This window comes from Scyliorhinus torazame, chromosome 7 (genome assembly GCF_047496885.1).
Source record: "Scyliorhinus torazame isolate Kashiwa2021f chromosome 7, sScyTor2.1, whole genome shotgun sequence".
NCBI lineage: Eukaryota > Metazoa > Chordata > Chondrichthyes > Carcharhiniformes > Scyliorhinidae > Scyliorhinus > Scyliorhinus torazame.
This window is the reverse complement of record NC_092713.1, coordinates 42,636,828-42,662,366: the sequence shown is the minus strand read 5'-3', so window position 1 is coordinate 42,662,366 and position 25,539 is coordinate 42,636,828. Positions and strand designations below refer to the sequence as shown.

The following is a 25,539-nucleotide window of genomic DNA, read 5'->3' as shown; positions in this document are numbered from 1 at the left end:
GCTGCGAGTCCCTGCCTTACGGAATGGCAGCCCCCCCACCCCTGACCGAGACACCAAAATCATGAGGAATTTTAATCTACATATTAGACTAGGGGGAAAAAAATCAGATGGGCAAAGGTAGCTGACATGAGCAATTCGTAATGTTTTGGGGATAGTTTCTTAGAACAGCACAATCTGGCGCCAGCCAGAAGGCAGGCTATACCTGACCTTGTATTAATCCTATCCCGAGATAGGATTAGACCTTGGTCGCAGCAATCACAACAGGATTTTGGGGCGAGAAGAGTGCAAAGACTAGCATTTTAAATAGGCAAAGAGAAGGCATGAAAACAGCCAGCTAAAGTGAACTGGCAAATGAGATTAAGCGATAGGTCAATAGAAACAGTGCAGACATTTAAAGGGATACTTCAGAATAGATACAAAGCATCCAGGGAGGCCTCTCCATCTGTGGTTAACTGATAGTATATAAAGCATGAAATTGCACAAAGATGAGTGGTAGATCAGAAGATTGGACAGAACAGCAAAGAATGACAAGATTAAGGAAGGGAAAAACTCTAGAGAAAAATAGCTAGAGATATAAAGGTGGATAGTAAGAAGTTCTATATTTATATTTTAAAATAGTTAAAGTGAGCGTTGGTCCTATATAGAAAGTGCATTGGACAATTGACAATGGAAAGTAGGGAGATGGCAGATGAATTGAACATTGAACAGTATTTTGCATCAGTCTTCACTGGAGGCTACAAGCAACATCCCAGAAAAGGCTGTAAGTCAGGAAATGGAAGAGCAGGAAGGAACTCAAATATTACAATCCCCAAAATAGTGGTATTTGAGCAAATACTTGGGGATCCCCAGGTCTAGATGGACTTCATCCTAGGGTCTTGAAAGAAATGGTTAAAGTTGATGTATTGGTTTTAAATTTCTAAAATTTCCTAGATTCAAAACAGTTCCATTAAATTGGAAATTAGTGGATATAACTCCATAATTCAAAAAGGGAGGCAGAAAGCAGGAAACTACAGGCCAGTTGGCCTAACATCCCATCATAGGGAAAACAGAAGCTCTTGTTAAAGAGGGCACTTTAAACAGAATGTGAAAGGGAAATCCACATTTAACCAATTTATTGGAGTTCTTTGAAGGACACACATGTACTGTGGATAAAAGAGGAACAGGTGGATGTACTGTAATGTCTAGAAGGCATTGATAAAGTGCCACATCAAAGGTTGTTTAGAACATAAAAGCTCATGGTGTTAAGTAACCATAGTCTCAGATGACCGTAGGCTGCTTTCCCCTTTTGAGGTGGGATGGGGGGGGGAGGGGGTGTGATTTAACCAGAGGATCATCTAACATTAGGCGAGGGGCAAGGTTAAGGAGGCTGGGCCTTCATTACAAACCTCAGCAGGTCCCGGAATTGAACCTGCGCTGTTGGCCTTCTTCAACATCAAACCAGCTTGTTGCATCACAAACCAGCTGTTTAGCCATCTGAGCTAAACCAACTCACGGTATAAGAGGGCAACATAACAGGTGGCATACGTGCCTTTTTCTGGTTGGCAAGATGTAACAAATGGTGAGCCACAGATCAGTGCTGTCGCCTCACCTTTTTACAATTTATATAAATGACTTGGATAAAGTGGCCAAAGATGGTTGCAAAAATCGGTAGGAAAGTACATTGTAAGAGGCTACAAAGCAACAGGTTTAGAGAGTGAGTGGTAAAAAGACCTGACAAATGGAGTATGATGTGCAAAAAATGAGAAATCACCCATTTTGTCAGCAAGAATAAGAAATTAGCTGAATGGCAAGAGAAAGGGGCATGGGTGTCCTGGTACATGAATTGCAAAAGGCGAGTTGCAGCTATAGCAACTAATCAGGAAAGCTGGGGGATTGATTGCCTGTTGGAAATGTTGGAATCGTCGGGTTTGCAAGAGGTGACTGACACCTTTTAAGATCCTGAGAGGTCTTGACAAGGTGAATATGAACTAGGGGTTACTGTTTCAGAATAAAAGTTGTTAATTTAAAGACATAGATGAGGAGAATTATTTTCTCATATGCTCACAAATCTTTGGTACTTTTGGGCTGGCAGGAATCGGGGGTTAAGGCTTTAATCAGATCTGCCATGGCAGAATGGTCGCACAATGGTTAGCACAGTTGCTTCACAGCTCCAGGGTCCCAGGTTTGATTCCCAGCTTGGGTCACTATCTGTGCGGAGTCTGCGCGTTCTCCCAGTGTCTGCGTGGGTTTCCTCCGGGTGCTCTGGTTTCCTCCCACAGTCCAAAGATGTGCAGGGGAGGTGGATTGGCCATGATAAATTGCGCTTAAAAAGGCGAGTTGGGGTTACTGGGATATGGTGGAGGCGTGGGCTCGGGTAGGGTGCACTAAGAGCCGGTGCAGACTCGATGGGCCGAATGGGCTCCTTCTGCACTATAAATTCTATGATGTTACTGAGCAGCAGAGCAGATTCAAGGGTCCAAGTCGACTAATGTTCGTCTGACAAATGGCTTGGAATGTACCCAATGGCCATTCGTACTAGGATCTGTATTAATAAAGACGAGATCCCTAACCCTTGGATCAAAAAAAGCATAATGAATATTTTAAATGACACCCATACTGGGAAATCAAGAAAAATAAACACTTGAATCCAGTGCTGCTGCTTTGCTCAAAATATACACCATCTGGGAGACTGAGAAAAATCTGAAAGCTCTTCACATTAAAATCTCGATCTAGAATATGGGACTTACATTTTAAGCACATTGGGACTTCAATTTTAAAGCACATTAGATGGGAAGGGTTCTCCAAAACATGACGACAATTGGATGACAATTACAAGCCCAAGAAAGAGATGATGCAGACTAAACAGAAAACACAAGGGAAAGTAAAACTGATACTTCTCCCACTGAAGGAAGTACACTTTAACATAGCCGAGAACATGTTATTCTTTTATCTTGCCTTTGCCATAGCACACTCGAGTTAAGATTGTGATCAAGCCCTGCTCAAGAAATTTAAGCACATTATCCAAGGTGACACCCCAATGCTGAGTTACATGGAGTTCCTGCTCTCCCCAGTGGGTGTAATAGCTCATGCAATTTATTCAGAGAGCAAGAGAATTCTCCTCAAGCGCTATGCAATACTTATTCCTCAACTAACATCAACAGGTTTGGGTTTTTGCTATGTTCATGGCATCCTAATACTCTAGCTCAGTTGGCTAGATGACGGTGTGATACAGAATGGCATTGGTTCAAACCCTCATATCTGCTGTAGCCAACGAAGGCCCACGTTCTGCCTTACGCTTGCAGAGTTGTGCTCCTCCCTCCAGCTATACATAACTAATTGTCTCAAATGGCAAGAGCTGTCTATGGTCCTTTGCGGGCTATGGATAATTACCATGCAACCCCATTGTACAGGTGACATGCATGTTAAAACATACAAACAGCATTCAGGACAATATGCAAATAGTTGAAACAAACATTACTGATAGTAGGCTTTAAAGAAAAGAACATGTCCTTTGGCCATTGCCCACAAGGGCGTACTGCACAAATAGGCATTGGCGGTGGAGGCTGCGGCTACGCAGATTTTTAATTTGCAAGAGGTATTCACTGTTAGTCCTATAACATTAAACCATGGCATAGGTTTTAACTGTTTATAATTGATGAAGGCAGTATAAACATGTTTACAGCACTGGTGCACCAGAAGGTATCCTTCCTGCCCTCAGAATTGTCATGGAAATCACGAGGGCAGGCTCAGATTTGCTCTATTTTGACAGTGGCGTAAGGGGGGGGGGGGGGAAACAAAAACAAAAAATCAGTGGTGGACCTGCTCCAGGATTTCCTGCCACCATGATCAAATACCTACATGATCAAATACCTAGCTGAGACAAGACATTTAGAGGGCAGGAACAATCACCCAAGCTGATCCTGCAGCATCTCTCCTGAGCATAAATCTTGCTCAACATCTTCCCCAGACGGTTTAAACTGTGTGTGGATGCACATTTCTCCATTTTCTGGCACAGCATCACTGAAGTTGGAGATTGTTTCAATGGTGTAACAACATTTGTTAACTCTTGCTGACTTACCAGAGAAATGCAAGATAAAAAGTAGTTAAAATGGTGCACCAGTCAACAAATTAGGTTTCTAAATGTGATACACTAAAATGGGCGGTGATGGAAAAGGGAAGACAGTTCAATATTCAGTAACCATAACAGAATCAATTTGGCTTCACTAACCTGAACAGTGACTTTGGTAAATTTGTTATTGGGATCAAAACAAAGATAATTTATATAGCACCTGTAATACAACAAAATATTCCAAGCGGCTTCACAAGAGAATTATAAAACAAAGACACTGAGCCACAAGCCTGGTCACAGAAGTCAGTTAAACAACTCGTTATAAAGAGGGGTAGTGAAGTTGAGGGAGGGAATTCTTGCCAACAATGTTGGTACAGTTAAAAATCAGGGATGCTCAAAAGTCCAGAATTGAATTGGAGGGGGGGTTGGAGGATATTAGACATTGGGAGAGGTGAAATCATAGAGAAGTTAATGATGAGTATTTTAAAAAGAGATCACTCAACCAGCACCCAATATAGGTCAATGAGTACAGGCACAAAACTGCTGAGAGTCAAGACATGCACAGCAGGAAGTTTTGGATGGGCTCATGTTTGCAGAGGGTAGAGGGAAACCAGCCAGGAGTGCATCAAGACCAGAGCTAACAAAGGCATTCATTATGGTTTCAGCAGCAGGTGAGCCAAGGCAGAGGCAACGTTATAATAAAAGCAGTCTTAGAGATACGGTTGGCGAGTGGTCAGTTCACCTAGAGGTCTATTATAAACCGGTCTGCAACATTGGCATCACTGACTGTTGACAAGGGATAGGCACAAGGTTGGTGGAAGAGTTTGGAGTGGGGGACCAGAAGTAATGGTTTCAGTCTTCCCTAAATGTAACTGGAAGTTTCTGATCATCAATACTGGATGTAAGATCAATAGTTTGACATTTAACAATAACCCCAAGCAAAGATGGGCCAACCAGTGTGACTTTTCCTATTATTGGATAATAATAATCTTTGTCACAAGTAGGCTTACATTAACACTGCAATGAAGTTACTGTGAAAAGCCCCTAATCGCACACATTCCAGCGCCTGTTCGGGTACACGGAGGGAGAATTCAGAATGCCCAAATAACCCAACAGCACATCTTTCGGGACCCAAGGGGAAACCGGAGCACCCGGTGAGCGGTTAGCATGTTGCTTCATAGCTCCAGAGTCCCAGGTTCGATTCTCGGCTTGGGTCACTGTCTGTGCAGAGTCTGCACATTCTCCATGTGTGTGCGTGGGTTTCCTCCCACAGTCCGAAGATGTACAGGTTAGGTGGATTGGCCATGCTAAATTGCCCTTGGTGTCAAAAAAAAGGTTAGGTGGGGTTACTGGGATAGGGTGTAGGTGTGCGGTGAACTTTCCAAGGGCCGGTGCAGACTAGATGGGCCAAAGGGCCTCCTTCTGCACTGTAAATTCTATGAATGGCGGAGTGGGCTTGAAGGGCTGAATGGCCTCCTCCCGCTCCTATTTTTTTCTTTTCGGTCTTTAAAGGCTCAGGTTGTGTGCTATTGTCGCAAGTTAGGAGCTGGTAATGCAAGTTTCCAGCCCACTCCCAAACATAGGCCAGAAAACCCACATCAAAATCCACAGTAGGTTTGACACAGTCATCTGTTCAAGAGGTACTGCCAGCTCACCAAACCCTACACTAGTTTGTGAGGAAACTCTATTGAAGCCCAGGATAATAAGGCTTTTGTTTATCTCTCATGCTTCACAACCAAGTGTGCCCACACAAAGCCTATCTTCAATGCATCAGGACAACCTAGGTGGGCCTGTAAAATTAGATTCATTGGTTATGTGTTTTCCAGGTTAACGGATCCCCAAGTCTAGAAGGAAATTATAGAAATTCTAGCAGAATTATGACATGAATTATGAAAATAACCTCAAAGTGAAGTCTCAAGGGACTAAATTGGAAGAAACAAGCATCAAGCGCACAGCAACCCATGGTGTAAACGTGAAGCAAAATTTCACTTAGGGTAAACTGTTCGAAGAATCAAAGAAGGAGCGTCTTTGCGATTTGTAAATCCATCAAGAAGAGAGAGAATGTCTTGTCAGCTGCAAAGAATAACACCAAGAAAATCAGACTAAACATTTAAGTTTTGAAATTGAATTTATTTCAGAGTCAGAGAATTCCTTTTGGAACTTGCTCCTGTGATATCATAATCCCAGAGATCTTCCTTCACTGTTTTTATTAAAAACTCATGGGGATCGGTTTTGACTGAAACAAGCAGCAAGATTTGCAAAGAACTAAAGATATAGCTGCACTGCTTTCCATGTACAGTACTTTGTATCGCTCCTAAATGGAGCTTAATGCGGATGAGGAGTGCTATTGACGGTTTATGCCCTGGAGCTGCTTCACATGACGCTCAGCTCCAAATGCAGCTGGCACCTACTGAAGAGAAACCATATGTACATACAGCACTAACCTGCGTCCTTTTAATCTTGCAGCTTTAGATTGGAATAGTAGGGCAGAGGTGAAAGTCTCTTCAGACAAGAGTGAAAAAGGAGTAGATATAGCTCCTATACTCAAATGTGTAGATTGGAGGTTGTTACTCCACGATACATTGAATGGACAATTCTGGTTCCAGCATCCATTTCAGTCAATCTCACCTTTCCAGGGACCAATTAGAACTCACTTATTGGGGGGGGGGGGGGGGGGGGAGAAATGTTGAGCATTACCCCTCGACTTGCTGGTTATTCAGTCCCCAGTAATGACAGATCAAAAGGAAAGGGATACTCATGGGACTCACTGCCTCAGGGTATTTAGCAAGTACTGGACGTTTAAAGCTGACTCTTTTACCTGCCCACCACAAAACATTAATAAAAAAATTATCTCCTTGCTGTATGGGCCACATTAACACTGTCCCACCTAGCAGCTTTTATTTATTCATTTTAAATATTGGAGTTTCCTTCATTCCCAAAATATACAGCAACTTTGTGAGTATCAAGTAAAATACCTAAAATGTCTACTTGTGTTAGTATGTTACATTTTATAGTGACAGATGGTATAAATTACTAAAGACAGGCCCAACCAGGTGGGCCATTTGAAGGAAATTTTACATGGTCTTCACTGCTCAGTGATGGTGGCTAGAATAGACAGCATAATGGGTTTAATTGTTCGCAGGTTTTCGGAGGAAGGGTTAAAGGCAACACCGTTACACACTTTAGTTCTTTGCAGATCTAGGGTATTGTTATAATGCAACACTGGCGGCGATTGTAAGATAGTAAAGACGGAAAATTGCACATATTCAACTCCTCAGGATGTCCATGGATTAGGCTGAGGCAGACGAGTGTCGAACAGGCCTTCTCTCAAGTCCGAGGCATAGGGGTCCATTTCCCATGTCACAATCTGCATTATCCTTGTAACCAATGTCAATTAAAGTAGTGCAATGATTTCAAACAATATCCAGAGTTGATTAACCATAAACCCATCATTTGTTAATTACACAGGATCCTTAAAAATATTTAGTCATCAGCTTTTTCCAGGTTGAATTTCAACTTGGTGCCAGAGCTGATTAAATCGACTGCATGAAATTCTTAAGTCCAAGTTCAAAACCAGATAAATCGCTGCCCCGTCCCTCCCGAAAACTTTCCAAAAAACAAAAAAAAATACAATAATTGGTTTTATTTTTAAAAAAGTTATTTTCCTGTTAATTTGTCTTCACTTTGCCATTCATCACCTTCCCGTTTTCCAGCAAATGCCCACCATTCTCTGCTGCTGGCTTTCCGTTCTTCATGGCCGCTCTTAGTTTTTCATCTCTGATTTTGGGCAGTCTCCTGCCCTTTGTGTAGGCCTGGTACCAGAAATTGGAGAAAAGGACAAAAAAGAATGTTCCATACATCCACACAAGATGGATGAAGATGGGGAACTGGTAATCACAGTGATCCATGAAGTAGTACTGGGTGACATGCAGCGAGACGACGACAAACTGGACCTGAAAAGAGAAATAGAAACAAAAAATAGCAACAGGTACTGCACCTCAATTCAGGGAACATCACAAACAGCACAGATTGTAAACCGTTCAACTCAGAGGGATACCGAAAATAATATCACCATTGCAAGAGTAAAGTACAAGATCATAGAATTTACAGTGCAGAAGGAGGCCATTCGGCCCATCAAGTCTGCACCAGCCCTTGGAAAGAGCACCCTGCTTAAGCCCACACCTCCATCCTTTTCCACATAACCCAGTAACCCCACCTATCATTTTGGACACTAAGGGCAATTTAGCATGGCCGATCCACCTAACCGAACCTGCACATCTTCGGACTGAGGCGCGCAACCAGAGCACCTGGAGGAAACCCACGCAGACACAGGGAGAACTTGCAGACTCCGCACAGGTAGTGACCCAAGTTGGGAATTGAAACTGGGACCCTTGAGCCGAGAAGCAACAGTGCTAACCACTGTGCTACTGTATCACCATAAATCGATCTTAGTCCTGGCATTACCATACACCTTAGCACTGCTATCTATACCATTCAATCCATGTGCTACCCTGCTTGAAGACATTAAACTCCCCTCAACTGGCTGTTAAAAATCCAGTGGCACTTCAATGGCAAGGACATTTGCCCCAGTATTCCAGTCAATGCTTATCCCTCAATTTGTCAGATGGTACAGTAACCACAAGAATTTACCAAAAGACAGTGAATTATGCTCACTGATGGAAGAGGATGGTGGGATGCATATTCAACAGAAAATTTTTTAAAAGGTAAAAGCTGTGGAAATAATGATTCTATCCAATTTATCCGATTATTTGAACAAAGAACAAAGAACAAAGAAATGTACAGCACAGGAACAGGCCCTTCGGCCCTCCAAGCCCGCGCCGACCATACTGCCCGACTAAACTACAATCTTCTACACTTCCTGGGTCCGTATCCTACTATTCCCATCCTATTCATATATTTGTCAAGATGCCCCTTAAATGTCCCTATCGTCCCTGCTTCCACTACCTCCTCCGGTAGCGAGTTCCAGGCACCCACTACCCTCTGCGTAAAAAACTTGCCTCGTACATCTACTCTAAACCTTGCCCCTCTCACCTTAAACCTATGCCCCCTAGTAATTGACCCCTCTACCCTGGGGAAAAGCCTCTGACTATCCACTCTGTCTATGCCCCTCATAATTTTGTATACCTCTATCAGGTCGCCCCTCAACCTCCTTCGTTCCAGAGAGAACAAACCGAGTTTATTCAATCGCTCCTCATAGCTTATGCCCTCCATACCAGGCAACATTCTGGTAAATCTCTTCTGCACCCTCTCTAAAGCCTCCACATCCTTCTGGTAGTGTGGCGACCAGAATTGAACACTATACTCCAAGTGTGGCCTAACTAAGATTCTATACAGCTGCAACATGACTTGCCAATTCTTATACTCAATGCCCCGGCCAATGAAGGCAAGCATGCCGTATGCCTTCTTGACTACCTTCTCCACCTGTGTTGCCCCATTCAATGACCTGTGGACCTGTACTCCTAGATCTCTTTGACTTTCAATACTCTTGAGGGTTCTACCATTCACTGTATATTCCCTACCTGCATTAGCCCTTCCAAAATGCATTACCTCACATTTGTCCGGATTAAACTCCATCTGCCATCTCTCCGCCCAAGTCTCCAGACAATCTAAATCCTGCTGTATCCTCAGACAGTCCTCATCGCTATCCGCAATTCCACCAACCTTTGTGTCGTCTGCAAACTTACTAATCAGACCAGTTACATTTTCCTCCAAATCATTTATATATACTACAAAGAGCAAAGGTCCCAGCACTGATCCCTGTGGAACACCACTGGTCACAGCCCTCCAATTAGAAAAGCATCCCTCCATTGCTACCCTCTGCCTTCTATGGCCTAGCCAGTTCTGTATCCACCTTGCCAGTTCACCCCTGATCCCGTGTGACTTCACCTTTTGTACTAGTCTACCATGAGGGACCTTGTCAAAGGCCTTACTGAAGTCCATATAGACAACATCCACTGCCCTACCTGCATCAATCATCTTAGTGACCTCCTCGAAAAACTCTATCAAGTTAGTGAGACACGACCTCCCCTTCACAAAACCGTGCTGCCTCTCACTAATACGTCCATTTGCTTCCAAATGGGAGTAGATCCTGTCTCGAAGAATTCTCTCCAGTAATTTCCCTACCACTGAAGTAAGGCTCACCGGCCTGTAGTTCCCGGGATTATCCTTGCTATTTGGTCATTAGGACACTGATTGTTGCAACTTGCGTGCTCACATTTGAAAAATGAAATGAAATGAAAATCGCTTATTGTCACAAGTAGGCTTCAAATGAAGTTACTGTGAAAAGCCCCTAGTCGCGACATTCCGGCACCTGTTCGGGGAGGCTGGTACGGGAATTGAACCATGCTGCTGGCCTGCCTTGGTCTGCTTTAAAAGCTAGCTCTTTAGCCCTGTGCTAAACCAACCCCATGCTAAACCAGCCCCTAAACCATTTCCTTCAATTACATCAGTTAGACTTCAAAAATAATGAGTACTTTGGATGTCCAGAAGCCTTGAAAACGTGAACTTTCCCCACTTGGTAGAAATAGAAAAGCTGCAGAAGGGGGATTTGGGTGCCCTGCTACATGAATCACAAAGAGGTTAGCATGCAAGATAGCAAATGATTAGGAAGGCAAATGGAATGTTGTTTATTGAATATACAATTGGGATGTTTTGCCACAAGTTATACAGTTTTGGTTTCTTTATTTAAGAAAAAGGGTATAAATGAGTAGTTAAAAGTTGTTCCAGGAAGGTTCACCCGACTGGCATGGAAAGAGAGGGTGGTTCCAGGAGGAAAGAACAAAGAACAAAGAAATGTACAGCACAGGAACAGGCCCTTCGGCCCTCCAAGCCCGTGCCGACCATGCTGCCCGACTAAACTACAATCTTCTACACTTCCTGGGTCCGTATCCCTCTATTCCCATCCTATTCATGTATTTGTCAAGATGCCCCTTAAATGTCACTATCGTCCCTGCTTCCACCACCTCCTCCGGTAGCGGGTTCCAGGCACCCACTACCCTCTGCGTAAAAAAACTTGCCTCGTACATCTACTCTAAACCTTGCCCCTCTCACCTTAAACCTATGCCCCCTAGTAATTGACCCCTCTACCCTGGGGAAAAGCCTCTGACTATCCACTCTGTCTATGCCCCTCAATTTTGTAGACCTCTATCAGGTCTCCCCTCAACCTCCTTCGTTCCAGTGAGAACAAACCGAGTTTATTCAACCGCTCCTCATAGCTAATGCCCTCCATACCAGGCAACATTCTGGTAAATCTCTTCTGCACCCTCTCTAAAGCCTCCACATCCTTCTGGTAGTGTGGCGACCAGAATTGAACACTATACTCCAAGTGTGGCCTAACTAAGATTCTATACAGCTGCAACATGACTTGCCAATTCTAATACTCAATGCCCCGGCCAATGAAGGCAAGCATGCCGTATGCCTTCTTGATTACCTTCTCCACCTGTGTTGCCCCTTTCAATGACCTGTGGACCTGTACTCCTAGATCTCTATGACTTTCAATACTCTTGAGGGTTCTACCATTTACTGTATATTCCCTACCTGCATTAGACCTTCCAAAATGCATTACCTCACATTTATCCGGATTAAACTCCATCTGCCATCTCTCCGCCCAAGTCTCCAGACAATCTAAATCCTGCTGTATCCTCTGACAGTCCTCATCGCTATCCGCAATTCCACCAACCTTTGTGTCGTCTGCAAACTTACTAATCAGACCAGTTACATTTTCCTCCAAATCATTTATATATACTACAAAGAGCAAAGGTCCCAGCACTGATCCCTGTGGAACACCACTGGTCACAGCCCTCCAATTAGAAAAGCATCCTTCCATTGCTACTCTCTGCCTTCTATGACCGAGCCAGTTCTGTATCCACCTTGCCAGCTCACCCCTGATCCCGTGTGACTTCACCTTTTGTACTAGTCTACCATGAGGGACCTTGTCAAAGGCCTTACTGAAGTCCATATAGACAACATCCACTGCCCTACCTGCATCAATCATCTTAGTGACCTCCTCAAAAAACTCTATCAAGTTAGTGAGACACTACCTCCCCTTCACAAAACCATGCTGCCTCTCACTAATACGTCCATTTGCTTCCAAATGGGAGTAGATCCTGTCTCGAAGAATTCTCTCCAGTAATTTCCCTACCACTGAAGTAAGGCTCACCGGCCTGTAGTTCCCGGGATTATCCTTGCTACCCTTCTTAAACAGAGGAACAACATTGGCTATTCTCCATTCCTCCGGGACATCCCCTGAAGACAGTGAGGATCCAAAGATTTCTGTCAAGGCCTCAGCAATTTCCTCTCCAGCCTCCTTCAGTATTCTGGGGTAGATCCCATCAAGCCCTGGGGACTTATCTACCTTAATATTTTTTAAGACACCCAACACCTCGTCTTTTTGGATCTCAATGTGACCCAGGCTATCTACACACCCTTCTCCAGACTCAACATCTACCAATTCCTTCTCTTTGGTGAACACTGATGCAAAGTATTCATTTAGTACCTCGCCCATTTCCTCTGGCTCCACACATAGATTCCCTTGCCTATCCTTCAGTGGGCCAACCCTTTCCCTGGCTACCCTCTTGCTTTTTATGTACGTGTAAAAAGCCTTGGGATTTTCCTTAACCCTATTTGCCAATGACTTTTCGTGACCCCTTCTAGCCCTCCTGACTCCTTGCTTAAGTTCCTTCCTACTTTCCTTATATTCCATGCAGGCTTCGTCCGTTCCCAGCCTTTTAGCCCTGACAAATGCCTCCTTTTTCTTTTTGACGAGGCCTACAATATCTCTCGTTATCCAAGGTTCCCGAAAATTGCCGTATTTATCCTTCTTCCTCACAGGAACATGCCGGTCCTGAATTCCAATCCAAAGATTGGGCCTCAATCCATTGGAGTTCAGAAGAATGAATGAGGGGTGATCTTATTGAAACAAAATCCTGAGGGGACTCGACAGGGTGGATGCTGAAAGGAGATTTCTTTTTGGAAGGCAGACTAGAACTGGGAAACGGTTTAAAAATAAGGGGCGGGATTCTCCCTTCTGGGGACTAAGTACCCACACCCCCCGGAAAACGGGCGAGAATCACTCCAGACATTTTCCTCGAACCTCCGGGGTGATTCTTAGTTTTCCAGGGGGCTAGCAGAGTCCCGGCGTGTGTCCCGCAGCTCTGGCTGCCGGCAGTACCTTGCTAGCTAGACTGCGCGGCGGCCCACCTCTGCACGGGCGCCGCCATGACGGAGCCACACAGCGGGCCCGCACGGAGGAAGGTAGGTCCCACCCAGATCGCAACTGCCCGCCAATCGGTGGCCCCCGATCTCAGGCCTGGCCACCGCTGAGGCCCCCCACCCCCGGAGCCAAATACCCCCCCGCCCTCCCCACCAGGACCCCCACCGTGGGCCCAGCTGCTGCCAGGTGGTACCACTTATAAACCACGCCAGCGTGAGTTCAGCCGGTCAACTGCGGGGGCCTGTTCCAATGGCCCTGACTGGCGTCACATCAACCGCGCGTGCGGGCCTGGGGGGGGCCTGCGGAAGTGCCGTCGCACAGGATTTCCAGTGTGAACGGCTACTCTCCACCCCCGTGCCAGGCGCGATTCCGGTGCGGAGGGTCAGAAAACCTCGGCCACGGAGTTTTCCATTTAAAACAGAGATGGGGAGACGTTTTTCTTAAGAGGATCATGAGTTTTTCGAACTCTTCTCCAGTAAGTAGTGGAGGTAGGGTTAGAATCTAGATTGACGGACTTCCGGTTGCAGCGATGCCCAGCTAAGCCGCACGTTTCGGCGGCTCCAGCTCAAACGGACCTTCGGGCTCTTTTAAGAGCCCCAACGGGAAATTTTTTTCAGGACAAAACCCGGTGTGGGGTGAGTTAACAGGGAGTCCCCCCCAACGAAACAGAAAAATATCGGCGGCGGTGGCTACATCGCGAAGAATCCTCGAGGAAAGGGACAGGAGGAAAAAAGAAGCAAGATGGCGGCGGAGAAAGCCCAGGCGACATGGGGGCCCGATCAAGATGAATTCTTAAGGTGGTGTGTGGAGCTACTTAAGAAGGAGGTGCTGACCCCGATGCTACAGGAAATTGAGGGGCTTAAGGAGGCACAAAGGACCCAGGAGACGGAGCTCCGCATGGTAGAGCAGAAGGTGACGGATAATGAAGACGAGATCCTGGGCCTGGCGGTCAAAACACAGGCGCACGAGGCGCTCCACAAAAAGTGCACTGAAAGGATTGAGGCCCTAGAAAATAGAGCAAGAAGGAAGAACCTTCGGATCCTGGGTCTCCACGAGGGAGTGGAAGGAGCGGACTGCGGGGCCTACGTGAGCACGATGCTAAGCTCGCTGATGGGAGCTGAGGCCCCTTAGAAGTGGAGGGGGCTCATCGGGTCCCTGCGAGGAGACCAAAGGCGGGAGAACCACCTAGGGCGACAATCGTGCGATTTCATCGCTTCAATGATAGAGAAGAGGTTCTGAGATGGGCCAAAAAGGTACGGAGTAGTGGATGGGAGAATGCGGTGGTACGGGTGTACCAGGATTGGAGTGCGGAGGTGGCGAGAAGGAGGGCGAGTTTTAATCGAGCCAAGGAGGTGCTACACAAGAAGAAGGTGAAGTTTGAGATGCTGCAGCCGGCGCGACTATGGGTCACGTACCAGGAGAGACATCACTACTTCGAAACGGCGGAAGAAGCATGGACCTTTATTAAAGACGAGAAACTGGATCGGAACTGAGGGACTGATGTTGGAGGGGAAACGACAATGCAGATGTATATAGAGATGTAAATTGGGGAGGGGGGGACACTGAGAAATGTGGGCGCCGGTGGGGGGGAAGAAGAGACATAGGCGGGGGATGAGGAATGGGAGTGGGGTGGTAGAGGGAGCTGCGCCACAAGGGGCGGGACAACTACAGAGAATATGGGGCCTACTGTCCTTGTTCCCGCGCCAGAAAGGTGATGGCGGGAAAATAAGCGCAAGGTAGATGGGAGTTCCCCACACGGGGGGGTCAAGGAGTGAGCGGGAGAAGCCGGGGTCAGTTGAATCAGCTGACTTTCGGAAGTAATATGGGGGGAGCAATCACGCTAGATGGGGATCTAGCGGCAGGGGGGGGGGGGGGGAAGAGAGATAACTGGGTTGCTGCTGCAGAAATCAAAGAGGAACTGGTTAAAGAAAGGGTGGTCGGGGCTGGAATGCGCCACCTGGGGAACGGGTGGGAGCGCGGAATCGGGACGTGGGACTGGCCTAGAGAGGGTGATGGCTAGCCGACACGGGAAGGGGGCAGGTAGCCCCCCAGTGCGGCTGATCACGTGGAACGTGAGAGGCCTAAATGGACCGATTAAAAGGGCCCGAGTGTTCGCGCACTTGAAAGGACTGAGGGCAGACGTGGCTATGCTTCAGGAGACGCATCTGAAGGTGGCGGACCAAGTTAGGTTAAGGAAAGGATGGGTGGGACAGGTGTTCCATTCAGGGCTGGATGCAAAGAATAGAGGGGTGGCCATACTGGTGGGGAAACGGGTATCATTCGAAGCTAGGAGCATTGTAGCAGATAGTGGAGGCAGATATGTGATGGTGAGTGGCAGGCTGGAGGGAACGGAGGTCGTGTTGGTTAACGTATATGCCCCGAATTGGGATGATGCGGGATTCATGAAGCGGATGCTGGGACGTATCCCGGACCTGGAGGTAGGAAACTTGATAATGGGGGGAGACTTCAACACCGTGCTGGACCCAGGGTTAGATAGATCTAGATCTAAGACCGGAAGAAGGCCGGCAGCAGCCAAGGTGCTTAAGGGGTTTATGGACCAAATGGGGGGAGTGGATCCGTGGCGATTTGTTAGACCGAAGGCCAGGGAGTTCTCCTTCTTCTCCCATGTTGACAAGGTATACTCCCGGATAGATTTTTTTGTTTTGGGAAGGTCGTTGATCTCGAGGGTGGAAGAAACTGAGTATTCAGCCATAGCTATCTCAGATCATGCCCCACATTGGGTGGACCTGGAACTAGGAGAGGAGAGGGAGAAGCGTGCACTCTGGCGATTAGATGTGGGATTGTTGGCGGATGAGGGAGTCTGTGGAAGGGTGCGGGGATGTATCGAGAGATACCTGGAGGCCAATGACGACGGGGAGGTCCGAGTGGGAGTGGTATGGGAAGCACTAAAGGCGGTGGTCAGAGGAGAGCTGATCTCCATCAGGGCCCACAAAGGGAAAACAGAGGCCAAGGAAAGGGAAAGATTACTGGGGGAGATTTTAAGGGTGGATAAAGAATATGCGGAGGCCCCGGAGGAGGGACTATACAGGGAGAGACGACGACTCCAGACGGAGTTCGACCTGCTGACCACTAGGAGGGCGGAGGTGCTGTGGAGGAAGGCACAGGGGATGAGATATGAATATGGGGAAAAGGCTAGTCGCCTGTTGGCCCATCAGCTGCGAAAAAGAGGACAGCGGCGAGGGAGATAGGGGGAATTAGAGACGAAAAGGGAGCTACCGTGCGGAGTGCAGGGAAGATAAACGAGGTGTTTAAGACATTTTACGAAAGACTTTATAGGTCCCAACCCCCGGAGGGAAAAGAGATGTGGCAGTTTTTGGACCAATTAAGGTTCCCGAGGGTGGAGGAGCAGGAGGTGGAAGGCCTGGGGGCACCAATTGGGGTGGACGAGGTTACCAAGGGGCTGGGGAACATGCAGGCAGGGAAGGCCCCGGGACCAGATGGGTTCCCGGTGGAATTTTATAGAAAATATGTGGACTTGCTGGCCCCGCTGTTGGTGAGGACTTTTAACGAGGCCAGGGAAGGGGGGACTCTACCCCCGACAATGTCGGAGGCGACGATATCGTTAATTTTGAAGCGGGATAAAGATCCGCTGCAGTGCGGGTCCTATAGGCCTATTTCACGACTAAATGTAGACGCCAAATTGCTAGCAAAGGTAATGGCAACGAGGATAGAGGACTGTGTCCCGGGGGTGGTGCACGAAGACCAGACAGGATTCGTAAAGGGGAGACAACTAAATGTTAACGTGCGACGGCTATTAGGGGTGATAATGATGCCCCCAGCAGAGGGGGAGGCAGAGATAGTGGCGGCAATGGATGCAGAGAAGGCATTTGATAGGGTGGAGTGGGAGTATCTATGGGAGGTGCTGAGGAGGTTCGGGTTCGGGGCCGGGTTTGTTAGCTGGGTCAAACTCCTCTATGGGGCCCCAACGGCAAGTGTGGTCACGGGTCGGCAAAGATCGGAGTATTTCCGACTATACAGGGGAACAAGACAGGGATGCCCACTATCTCCATTACTGTTCGCGTTGGCAATTGAACCACTGGCCATGGCGCTGAGAGACTCCAGAAAATGGAGAGGGGTGATTAGAGGGGGAGACGAACACAGAGTGTCACTCTACGCAGATGACCTACTGCTGTATGTGACGGACCCAGTGGGGGGGATGACAGAGGTCATGCAGACATTGAGGGAGTTCGGAGATTTCTCGGGATATAGGCTTAACATGGGAAAGAGTGAACTTTTTGTGATACACCCTGGGGACCAGAGTAGAGGGATAGATGGCCTGCCTTTGAGGAGAGTGGAAAGAAACTTTCGATACCTGGGGATTCAGATAGCCAGGAGCTGGGGAACCTTGCACAGAGTTAATCTGACACAATTGGTGGAACAAATGGAAGAGGATTTCAAGAGGTGGGACATGCAGCCACTGTCACTGGCGGGCAGAGTGCAGGCAGTTAAGATGATGGTCTTCCCGAGGTTCCTATTTGTATTCCAATGTCTCCCTATACTGATCACTAAGGCCTTCTTTAAAAAAATAGACAGGAGCATCACTGGCTTCGTGTGGGCAGGGAAAGTTCCGAGGGTAAGTAGAGACAGGGGGGGACTGGCGCTGCCGAATTTGGGCGACTACTACTGGGCCGCCAATGTGGCGATGATCCGTAAATGGATGATAGAAGGAGAGGGAGCGGCGTGGAAAAGATTAGAGAGGAAGTCCTGTAAAGGGACGAGTCTAGAGGCGCTGGTGACGGCGCCACTACCGTTCTCACCAAAAACATTTACCACGAACCCAGTGGTGGCGGCAACATTAAATATCTGGGGGCAATGGAGGCGACAGAGAAGTGTGCTGGGTGCCTTGGTGGGGTCCTCAATTAGGAACAACCATAGATTTGCCCCAGGGAGAATGGATGGAGGATTCCAGAGCTGGCACCAGTTGGGAATTAGGAGGGTGGGAGATTTATTTATAGACCGGACGTTTGCGAGCTTGGGAGCGTTGGAGGAAAAGTATAAGCTGCCCCGGGGAAATTTCTTTAGGTATATGCAGGTGAGGGCGTTCACAAGACAACAGGTGAGGGAATTTCCATTGCTCCCGACACAGGGGATCCAGGATAGAATGCTCTCGGGGGTGTGGGTCGAGGAGGGCAAGGTGTCAGAGATATACCGAGAGATGAGAGAAGAGGGGGAGGAGCTGGTGGGCGAACTGAAAGGAAAATGGGAAGAAGAGCTCGGGGAGGAGATAGAGGAGGGTCTGTGGGCTGATGCCCTAAGCAGGGTAAATTCCTCTTCCTCGTGTGCCAGGCTTAGCCTGATTCAATTTAAAGTGCTGCGTAGAGCACACATAACGGGAGCAAGGTTGAGCAGGTTCTTCGGAGTGGAGGACAAGTGTGGGAGGTGTGGCGGAAGCCCGGCAAACCACACGCATATGTTCTGGCTGTGCCCGGCACTGGAGGGGTATTAGAGGGGAGTGACGGGAGTGACCTCGAAGGTGGTGAAGGTCCGGGTCAAACCAGCCTGGGGGTTAGCTTTATTTGGAGTTGCGGATGAGCCGGGAGTGCAGGAGGCGAAAGAGGCCGATGTTGTGGCCTTTGCGTCCCTAGTAGCCCGGCGTAGGATTTTACTCATGTGGAAGGAAGCGAAACCCCCCGGACTGGAGGCCTGGATAAACAATATGGCGGGGTTCATAAAACTAGAGCGGATGAAGTTTGCGCTGAGAGGATCGGCTCAAGGGTTCACCAGACGGTGGCAACCGTTCCTCGACTACCTAGCGGAACGTTAGAGGGAAGATAGATGACCAGCAGCAGCAACCCAGGGGGGAAGGGGGGGGAAGTTTCATTTTATGTTATTTGGTTAGTTTACCATGTTGGTTAGTTACTCTTTATTAGATTGTAGTTATCATGTTACTTGTACTGTTAACTTTTCTTTTTGTTTGATGTGTAAGGGGAAAAATTGTGAATGAAAAATTTCAATGAAATATATATATTTTTTTAAAAAGAATCTAGATTGACAAGGGAGTCCACGCCCCTAATTTATAGGTTTGTTTTGAAGGTCTTCGATAAATCCAAACATTTTCCTCCTCACTACTGGATTTTCTCATACAGCGTTTTCAGAGCATGTTTACTGAATGAACAATCACAAAAGAATCTCTGAACCGATACACAACAAATTCCCTCTTCCCACTCCAAAGTAGATCATGGGTGGTCTTATACTTTCCCATTCTAGTCTCAAAAGTAAACACTTGTAGCTCAAGCAGCTCTTCCTCCCTTATGCCAGAATAAAGGTCTGCACAAAAGACCAAGAACAAAGAAGGGATACCACACCTCATCCCCTTCCCATAAACATCCAAATACTAAAACAGTGACACTGACCAGTTGGATTGCCGTCATATACTTTTTCCACCAGAGGTATTTCTGAAAAGCTGGACCAGCTGCAGACAGTCCGTAATAGAAGTACATGATGACATGGACGATAGAGTTCACCATGGCATGGAAGGATCCCATACCACCTACAAGAAACAGAAGTCAGCCATTAAGAACAATGGTATTCATCTAAATCAAACAAATACAGCAACAACCAGTCGTTATAAAAGGACCTTTAACATATACAATATCCCAAGCCACTATTTGTCACCAAGCCGCAAAAGGCAATATCAGGGTAGGTGACTAAACAATTGGCTTAAACGGATAGATTTTTTAAGAAGAGTGCCTTAAAAAGGAGAGGGGTTCAGAGGTTTAGGAGGGAAACCACAGCTTACAGCATAGACAGCCAAATGCGCCATCAAAGAATCCAGATTTGAAGAGCGAATGAAGGCAGAGAAGCAGCTAAAAGTAGGTTGAGAATTTTTTTTATGACATAAAAACTATTGCTTAACTGGGGATCACTATGTCAGCAAGCACCGGGGTGTTAAGAAAACATGGGGTGGGATTCTCTGATGGCAATTCAGAGTGTCCGCGCCATCGTGAACGCCGTCGCGTTTGACGACGGCATGAACGGGCCCCCGGTAGCATCGATTCAGGCCCCGAAAAGGGGCCAGCAGTGGGGCTGCGAGAAATACTGTGGGCATGGCGCGAAAGCAGCGCAGTCATCACGCGACGCCCGGATGACACCGCGCCATTTAATGTGCGCGATTCGCGCACAGGCTCTGACAGAGAGAGATGGCTGAGCCCCGCCGTGCCACTCCCAGTTTCCGGGACAATGACCTGGAGGCATTGCTGGACGCAGTTGAAGAGCGCAGGGCGATCCTGTGCCCAAGACGTTGCCACCAGTACCCGGCCAGCACAGTCAAGCGCAGCTGCCATGAAGTGGACATCACAGTCAGCGCTGGGGGGCACACACACCCCCCGCTCTGGAGACCAGTGCCGCAAGAAGCTCGACGACCTCACGCGGGCTGCCAGGGTAAGTACCCCGAGAGTTCCCTGGGCCACACCCCACCCCTCCTACCACGTGTCACGTGCGCACCCCCCCCTTGCAGGAGGGGGGGGCACCACACTGCACCTGACACACATGGGCACCACACACCCTTGAGAGCTGTCATGGCGTGGTGCCCAGTGCCCCCCCCCCCCCCCCCCCCCCCCCACAGTCATAATGTTGCCAATATCTGTGCGTCTTGCTGCTGACCACCTAACTCTGATGCTTTCACCCCCCCCCTGGCAGGATAAGACAGCCCACAACCATCATGAGCGTGCAAGAACCGGAGGGCGATCGCCTGTGCTGCACCCCCTCACCATCCATGAGCAGAGGGCTCTGGACCTCACTGGGGGAGCCGCCACCTGGGGAGGTAGCGCCATGCCAGATCGGAGGCACAGTACCAAGTGAGACTCCCTTGCCTGGTTACACTCCCTCAGCCCCTCACTCCCCCCCCCCCCGCCCTCCCTCACACTGCCCCCTCCGCCCCCCCCGCCCTCACACTGCTCCCTCCACCCCCGAACCCCCCCCCCCCCCCCCCCCTCCGCCGCCCTCACACTGCCCCCTCCCCCCCTTCACTCTCCACCCCCTCACACCCGACTCCGCGTGTCTAATGATACATGCTTTGTGTATTCCAGGGCCAGCAGCCGTTTTAACTTTTGGTTGGCTCTTAATTCGTAATTTGCTGCGTTTTTTTAACCTTTGCTCTAGAGTTGCCAGGTATCTTTGTGATACCGCCACGAGGTTCAAGTACTGATCAATAACTCAACACACCAAATTAGTAAGATTCAAATCAAAACCCATTTATTATATACAGTAAGTCACTACTTACGCATATAACTCTACTTTCTAGACTATTTCTATCACTAAAAGGCCTATACTTAGCTTCGGAATGGCCCACCAGGTCAGGGGAACAAATGGCCTTTCGTTCAGGTCCTGAGTCGGCAGGATTCAAAAGCTGGTATGGACTTGTAGCTAGGAGCGCCTATCTCGTTGCGTGCGTTGACTGGAGACTTACTTGGTTGATGCGGCAGCTTAGGCAGTTCACTCTCAGGGGTTGATTTGCGTTGTTGAGTGACCCTGCCAAGAAGACAGATTTGAACTTGGGGGCTCTACTTTCTAGTCCCCAGGGGCTTCACGCCGTTCGGGGCAGACCCCATATCTGGTTCCAAGTGACTGGACTACGTTCTGATCACTTGGATCGATTTCTCCAATACTGGAGTTGTTCCCTGATCGCTGGGCGGTCCCCGAGTGTCCGTTGGCCTTCCTTTGTCTTGGCTCCTGCTGGCGCCGAGGAGTCTGGCTTGGCCTTATTCACCTTAAATGTTTTCATTGTACCCGGGGATCGCTCATTAGTATGCAGATGGCTGAGAGTTTCAGTGCTGTCTGGACTTTTGCAAGTTCTAATACACAGGATTTTTGCACTTGCTAGTTTTTGCCTGTGTTGGCTGAATTTCCCTGTAGTCTTTGCGGATCTCCATTTTAAGTTGGGAAGTGGCCAACCCAGGTGGCTACACAGCCGATCGTCCTGGAACATCTCGGAGAAGCCACCGCCATCCAGGTCCAAGTTCATCCGCCCACAAGGACGCACACCAGGGAGGGGAAGGAAGATGGACAGGAGGGCCCTCGGAGGCCGGGGCACAGGAAGCGGACGCACAGAGGACCGACAGAAATCACACTGATGAACACAGGATGGACAGTCAGGACACGGATGGCCATGAGACGGATGAAGAGAGGATGGAGAGTCAGGACAGTGACGAACAGAGGACAGAGACACTGGACAGTGAAGTACAGAGGACGGCCAGACAGATGGACAGACCGGACACGGCACCTCACATGGGCCTGGGACAATGTCCATCTGTCCAAGGCTCGACCCAGGAGACCCCAGACCTGGGGTCCGATTAGCACATGGACCTTGCGTCACTGCTGTCACCCACACCCTCCACCATCGCAGATGCACATTAGTGATGATACTTCTGGGACACTGACTGGTGCGCACAACACAGCTGAACCAGTACAGCAGGTCGATGTAGGAGCAGCCGAGGGGCTGGACGGTCGGAGGGCAGGCCAGGCTCTGCACCCAGCTGCCGCCCAGACGGTTCCCGGACTTACCAGACCCACCCACAGACCCGTTGCTTTTGGAAGCCCAGGGAGTGGACAACGGGATGACGGCCGCCTTCCAGCATCTGCAGATGCAGGTGGAGGAGTCCATCCACGTCCAGGATCAGGGAGTGGTGCCGGTCATGGCTGCCACACAGGCCGACACCGCATGGGTGGCGTCCGCAGTGGAGGTAATGGGGGCAACGGTTTCGGCCATGGGTCAGATTCTGCAAGGCGTGGGGCTTCATGTGCACGCGTCATCAGTGGCCCAGGACAGGGCTGCCCTCTCACAGGCAGGGGCAGCCATGTCCCAGAGCCAGCTGGACATTGCCGCCGCGCTCCGAAGTCTGGCCCAGTCTCAGCAAGCCATCGCTGAGAGCATCGGCGGCCTTGCAGACGTGCTGGATGACGTTGCACAAGCCTAGCGGGAGGTTGCGCAGTCCCAGACAGGGATGGCGCACTCCCCGAGCTCCATCGCTGCGAACGTTCAGACCCTGGTCGATGCCACAGTGGGCCTCCAGGACTGGCAGCGCCAGGTGTCGGTGGTGCCACGGCACTGGTCTCCGCTCGCACCACCATCCCAAAGTGAGGCCCGGGGGCCACCAGGCTCACCGAGGGAGGGGGTGGGTCTGGGGCCTGTCCCGGTGACTCCAGCAAGGGAGGTCCCGGAACACGGACTCCCCCCGTTCCGTCCCTGGTACATCTGGTGGGCAGCGGGCAGAACAGGGTGGCACCACACCACCCAGCACGCCCGCCGAGCAGCCTGGCCCATCCAAGACGGGCCGCCCCAGGAAACGTGTGCCGCCGGGGAGCCACGTCGCAGGGCAGGAGTCTCAGCAGTCCGCCTCCACTCCTGCTGTACCGTCTGGGGAAAACACCAAGCCGTAGTGCTAGGGCCCGTGAGGCAAAAAATTTAGACACGTAGTCAGTTGGCACGGGTGCAGGGCACAGCTTAGTTATAGGGGCTAGGGCACGCAATTAAAGTCACTGTTACACCAAACCTAGATGCCTCTGTGCTACGTCCGGTGCCCAAGGGGTCGTGAAGGGGACCGAGTGGCGCTGGGGTCAAAGTTCGGTACAAGGGTGAGGCCGGGTGTGTGTTCCCCACACACACCCCAAACACCCAGTCGTCCTCGGCACACCGACGGCAGCTACCCCACATGGCCATGTGATGGAGTGTTCGTGACGCATACAGGGACTACGGAGGTGGAGGGTGTAGTTGTGGCCATGAGTCAGACATTGTCTAACGATCCTGAGCTCAAAGCTCATCGCAGAGCGGGTTGTCATCATTCAACATGGCACTGATCACACCCGCTTACACAAGCAACTGTGTGAGACCATCCTGCTGTGCCGCAGGTGTAAGGTGCTGTGAAAGTGGTGTGGGAGCTAGGGTTGTCGGATGGTGCGGGAGGTGGGGGGTGCTGATGTCGTGCCTGTGCCACCCCCCCTCTTGTGCAGATGCGTCGCCCTCATCGGGCTCCCCCTGTCCCTCGAACATGGCTGGGATGTAAGATTGCGCCAGTATAAAGGCATCATGCACACTGCTGGGGTGCATTTCCATGGAGTAGGTCCCCTTTCTGTTCATGAACATGTCCCTGTTCTCTGATGGTGGATGCATGGCGATGTGCACCCCATCAATCACCCCCTGGACCATTGGTATCCTGGCCACGGAGGCGAATCCCGCTGCCCAGGCATCCTGGTGTGCGCGGTCCTCTGGAAACTGGATGTACCGGTCGGCGATGGCATACAGGGAGTCGGTTACTGCTCGGATGCACCGGTGCCCTAGAGATACCGGACAGGTCCCCATTCGGCGCCTGGAACAACCCCGTCGCGTAGAAGTTGAGGGCTACCATCACCTTGACGGTCACCGGGATAGCATGTCCTCCCCCCATTCCACGTGGTGCCACGTGTGCCATGAGGTGGCATATATGTGCGACAGTCTCCCTACTCATTCGGAGTCTCCTCCTGCATGCCCTGTCCGGCAGGTCCTCGAACGACATGCAGTGACGGTACACTTGAGGCCTCATGGGGCGCCACCGGCCCCGATCCGATCAACCCCCCCCCCGCAAGCATGCCGGCACCCTTCCCCAAAACCCCTCCCCCCGCCAGCACCGGCCATGGACGCCACAACATGCTGCCTCAGAGAACGCCGGCCGCTCACCTCCTCAGTCCGCATCGTCAGCCAGCACGATTGGCTGATGAATTTATTTAGCAGGGATGAACGGTGACGGCGTGACCGGGACTTTGGCCCATCCGGGCCGCTGAATAGCGGGGGGGCTCAGAGAATCGCTATACTTAGCACCGCGGGCGATTCTCCGGCAGGCACGGCGCCGACCTCGATGACGCCGTTCTCGTTGGGAGAATGGCGGGACGGCGTCGCGCGAAAAATCGGCGCGACCGCCGATTCTCCCAAACGGCGCGGCTTGGGAGAATCCCGCCCATGACATGAGAGTTAGGACAGAGTTTTGGATAACTTAGGACACCGGCATGTAGAGCTTTGGGTACCTGGTCCAAACTTGACTCCCCACCACCAGGTCCAAGGCATGATGGAGTGATGAAAGATGTGAAGGAAGGTAATCTGACTGTTTTTCTTCCGCAAGACAAAGAAAACCTAAAAAAAAAAGACAGTAAGAGAACATGTCAACCCAACCAAGCAAGTGTCTTGAACAGAAAGAAAATTTGAAGCACGATTATTCTGTTCAAACCGGGTCGAAGCAATGAGATTCAGTTTCTTAGATTAAAACATGGA

General features: G+C 49.5%; 1 protein-coding gene across 4 annotated transcripts in view; it reads right to left on the bottom strand.

Moving 5' to 3' along the window:
- Window positions 1-6,157: 6,157 nt before the first annotated feature.
- The window catches only part of LOC140426175 (very long chain fatty acid elongase 1-like), a 124,214-nt gene continuing 104,832 nt past the window's right edge, over window positions 6,158-25,539 (bottom strand). For all 4 annotated transcript variants that reach the window (XM_072510612.1, XM_072510613.1, XM_072510614.1 and 1 more), the window contains 3 exons: window positions 25,296-25,401; window positions 19,655-19,791; window positions 6,158-8,001 (listed from right to left, as the gene is read on the bottom strand). In XM_072510612.1, the coding sequence (XP_072366713.1) occupies window positions 7,717-8,001; window positions 19,655-19,791; window positions 25,296-25,401 (528 nt within the window). In that variant the 3' untranslated portion in view covers window positions 6,158-7,716. The remainder of the gene's footprint in view (window positions 8,002-19,654; window positions 19,792-25,295; window positions 25,402-25,539) is intronic.